The 4,405-nt window shown below is 46.7% G+C and overlaps 1 protein-coding gene across 1 annotated transcript; it reads left to right on the top strand.

Moving 5' to 3' along the window:
* On the top strand, window positions 1-3,174 carry LOC101772266. Its single transcript, XM_022825019.1, has one exon. The coding sequence runs from the start codon at window positions 983-985 to the stop codon at window positions 1,880-1,882; it is 900 nt and encodes a 299-aa protein (XP_022680754.1). The 5' UTR covers window positions 1-982; the 3' UTR covers window positions 1,883-3,174.
* The last annotated feature ends 1,231 nt before the right edge of the window (window positions 3,175-4,405 follow it).

Consider the following 4,405-nt stretch of genomic DNA (forward strand, 5'->3'; position numbering starts at 1 on the left):
TCCCCACCGAGCCCACAGGCGGCGCCTCGCTCGGAAGACAGGAGTGGCGGTCTACTTCTTTGTGCCACCTCCTCCCTATGATGCCGCCCTTCCTCTCGCGTTTGCCCTCAGCTGCTGTCGCATCACCCGTGCCCCAGCCTCGTTACCCTCGTGCTTGAGCCCTTCACTCCCCGTTGACTTCAGCTGCTGCCGCATCAAGATCCACTGAACTTCCTCCCCCGAGTGTGTGGATGGAGGCTCAGCCATGCATAGGCCTCCCCTGAGCGAGACCATGAGGAACCTGCCGCCGTCTTGGATCTTACCCACCGGTGCTCAGCCATGTGTAACACCCATGCTATCTGAACTTGGTCTATGGATGATGGGGTCCAGCTGTCAGCGTGTGAAGGAGAGATACAGGAGAGAGTCGCATGAGAGGGGAGGCATCAATCAGAAATTGAGTTAGAAATTGGATTGGGAGTTTTCTCTTTCCAGCTTGTCCTTGGCGGCGACCATCTCACGTCACATGATCTTGCCAGCGGCCACGAGAGAATTTGTCCGATGAGAGCTTGTTATCTTCCTCACGTCCCGGTCCTCACCGCCGGTGGTCTCGGGGTTGTGGCAATTGGTTATCAGAGCTCGCAATCCTCGGCTTCTTCTCTGCGTGCGCCATTGGATGACATGGCATTGCAGTTGGAGGAGGAGTCATAGGTGACAATGAACAGGAGTCTGGACTGGCTGCACACCACGGGTTGGAGCAAACCAACGACAACTCGTTTAAAGCAGAGAGACGTGACCGCAACAAGCGCTCAGAACAGATGTGGCCAAGCCATGGGGAGCGACAAGAGGTCGTGGTTGGGCGCCCTCATCCTCCACTATCACGAGGTGAGATGATTTCGAGGGATGGTGGCATCAATTTGTTGCAGTAAGCATATGCTTTGTTGTCTGCCTCCGAGGTGTTTGTTGGAATGCCACAATAGGGGAGCATGCACCTTTATTTGATACAATGCCTTTTGAGGTTACATGGGATGAGGAGATGTTGGATGACATTGATACACATGAGGGCCTATTGCAGCAACTAGCCCTGGGTGTGGATGGTGAGAACACAAAGGGTTTTGCACATGTGTTGCTCGATGGAATGTCCAGCCAGGATGTTGCACAGGAGGTGTGTGAAGAAATCCTTGGCAAGGTTGTATGGGACGAGGAAATGCCAGCCGAGCTCGACATGAACAACAAAATTTTGCAACTGCTAGCTTCTGATGGAGGGTACCCAGATGATGAGCAGGTTGTTGATGGCTCCTTAGGAATCATGGAGTTTGGATTGATTGACGCAGACCATGTTTTTGTGGAAGAGATCGATGAGGATAGCAAAACAGTTTGCGAGGAAGGCATGGATGATGAGCTAACTCTTGAGAGAAACACTCCTTTTCTCATGGGATTTTGTATGGATCATGTGAATGAGATGCCAGTCAATGTTGATTCGCATGATGGCCTATCACAGCAGTTAGCAAGTGGTAGGGAGTATGTGTCTGATGAGAAGATGAAGCCTACTATTGAGCTTGACTTCGGTCTTAGTCCACCTATTAGTATTCAAGAGGAGATGGGTATTGGATCATTTGTGAGGGTGCCAGAGCAAGGTCTTATCCTGAAAATTGGGAGACATCGCTTTGGGCAGGGAAATGGAACAATCATTGTATTGGAAGAAATGACAACTTTGCTGGAGTTGTACAAACTCAAGGACTTCTACTTATTGGTCATTGTTGCAAACAAGCTTGTGTATATGCCTCGCAAAGGGATTGCAAAAGATATGTTAGAAGAACCATTGAGATATTGGACCAAATCACATGCAGATTGCTTAATGAAGTCACAAACACCTATGAGTTACGAGCTTTGCCATGGAAAATAGAGGACTGGGCAGGAACCTAAAGAAATATCACTAGAAAGTTATGGAGCTATTGACTGTATGAATTTGAAAATAAGTAGCATAGGATGTGTGTTCAAAGAATCACCACCATGGAGAAGAAGTGCATACTTGATGATCCGCCTGATGGCCAGAAGTTGAATTGTGCCAATGGAAACATGATCATTTGTGTAGGAATGCAAGGAGTAAAGAGGCTGCAGCTTGTGTATGTAGAATTACAGCCTTGTAAGCATAGTGTCTTTAGCACTGGCATGATTAGCATAAAGGTGGATTGCTTATTGCTTGGCAACACGCAGTTGTGGGCTTAGGGTGGTTTCAGTCAAGGGAGCAATGCCACTCACATTGCGCTCAAGAAAATACTAATCAAAAGGGCAAGTCTAATAGTGTGGGAAGATTTAGTGCCACCTTATTGCCACTCACATAGAAGCAACTTGGTGAAGATGCAAATGTCCAAGGGCAATGAGTGGAAATATAGTGCTTTCAGCTCAGGAGAAGTTGACCAGCAACCTGACCTACACAAGAACACATATGTTTCTACAAGGCAATGGGATCCTGGAGGAGTAAACAGTTTTCTCACAAGGTATCTAAATAAATGCCAAACAGACAGTGAGCAGAAAGGAGTATGCTTTGCAAGAAATCATGTTGCTTGGGGACAAGCAACTTTTCAGGCGGGCGGAAGTGTAACACCCATGCTATCTGAACTTGGTCTATGGATGGTGGGGCCCTACTGTTAGCATGTGAAGGGGAGATACAAGAGAGACTCGCATGAGAGGGGAGGCATCAATCAGAAATTGAACAGAATTTGGATCGGGAGTTTTCCCTTTCCTGCTTGTCCTCGGCGGCGACCATCTCACATCACGGCGATCTCACTGGCAGCCATAGGAGAATTTATCCGATGAGAGCTTGTTATCTTCCTCACATCCCGGTCCTCACCGCTGTTGGTCTCGGGGTTGTTACACCATGGAGGATTGGAGGGTGCTGGCCCGAGCTCGACCATGGAGGTGTTGTTTACTTGCTTGGTGAAGGTGGAAGAGGAATACCTCAAGCTCGCCGAGGAGATAGAGGAAGGAGGTACCGTGCTGGATTTGAGAGGGAACATCTGCTATTTTGATTTGGTGGCTATGGCAAATTAGGGAGAATATGAGCTCCGGCCTTGTCTTCTCTCTTATAAATAATATATGGGTGCTTAGGAAAACAATTAGATAAGATATCATCCTCAGTATGTTTTACTACTCCCAATGTTAGTGTTTTATACCCGACAACCTACCGAGGGGTATCCCGAGGTAGTACATTGGTTGGTGGGGGATCGCCGAACCTGAAACTCGAAGGTAAAAGTGAGGACACAAGATATGGATTTATATAGGTTCGGGCCGCCAAAGTAGCGTAATACCCTACATCCTGTTTGGGGTGCTGTATATTTCGCCCTGCACTTGGGTGTTGTTTGGTGTTGAGGATTTGGTCCTCTGTTGTGATTCTGACGATCTAGGTACCCCTGCCCTCCTTTATATACTCCAGGGGGCGGGATTACTAGTCAATTATAAGGAGGAGTCCTAGTAGGATTACATGGTATGGGTCCTAGTAGGATTATAGAGAAATTCTAGTAGGAGTCCGTCTTCTCCCTTCCTTGTGGGTACTGGGGATCTATCCCCGTCCCTTCCTTGTGGGTACTGAGGATCTATCCCTGACAAGCTCCCGAGCGCTTCATAGTCGAATGTAGCAGCCTTCGAGTACTTTTCAGATCCTCGCCGAATAGTTTAGTGCTTCTCGAGTACTCTGTCTGGTTGATACAACACTTCTAATTTAATGATAGCTCCATATTCTATATTGTCAAATTATTGTGAATATCTTGGTCCTATATATTGCATTTCAGCTGCAACTCTGAGTTGCTAGTTACAGAGAAGACTACGGGAGTGCTTAGAAACTGAAGCTGGCTATTGTGCCTACAACAAAACACGACACTATAAGGGTTATCTTTAACTTCTGATCCAACACCTGTTGTTTCTTTATAGTATGTATTTACTGGTAAATGACACTTCTGATCAAATGTTGAAATTGTACCTCCATACATGTTGTTGGTAAATGGCACTTCTGATCAAATGTTCATACATGTTGTTTCTTTATGTAAGGCAAAATTTGCTACGGGACATGTAAAGTGATGTCGATTTGCTGGTGGACATCATTGACCACGTTTTTATGCCGGTGGACTCTCTTGTTTTGCACTAATTTGCTTAAAGACACTATCTCAAATAAAATAATATTTTTAGGCTAAGAAGGTGAGAGAAAGGTGATGCAATGTCATTTTTACCCTTAGCCCCATTGGTCCGACTCTACTTCCTCCCTTCCATGTCTTCTTTTTCCTCTATCAGATGGAGGCGTGGAGCATGCTATCTTTGATGGAGGGAGAGAGACAGAGAGAGAGAGGATCTGGAGGCCGAGCAGCATCACCATTCACCATGGATAGCAACAAGGCAATTAGGGTGGACTAAATCCAAGATCAGGAGCTCAAGA

This window comes from Setaria italica, chromosome III (genome assembly GCF_000263155.2).
Source record: "Setaria italica strain Yugu1 chromosome III, Setaria_italica_v2.0, whole genome shotgun sequence".
Classification (NCBI taxonomy): domain Eukaryota; kingdom Viridiplantae; phylum Streptophyta; class Magnoliopsida; order Poales; family Poaceae; genus Setaria; species Setaria italica.

What these genes read in the sequence shown, in the direction of transcription:
- LOC101772266 (XM_022825019.1), top strand. Translation starts at nt 983, where the DNA reads ATGCCTTTTGAGGTTACATGGGATGAGGAGATGTTGGATGACATTGAT.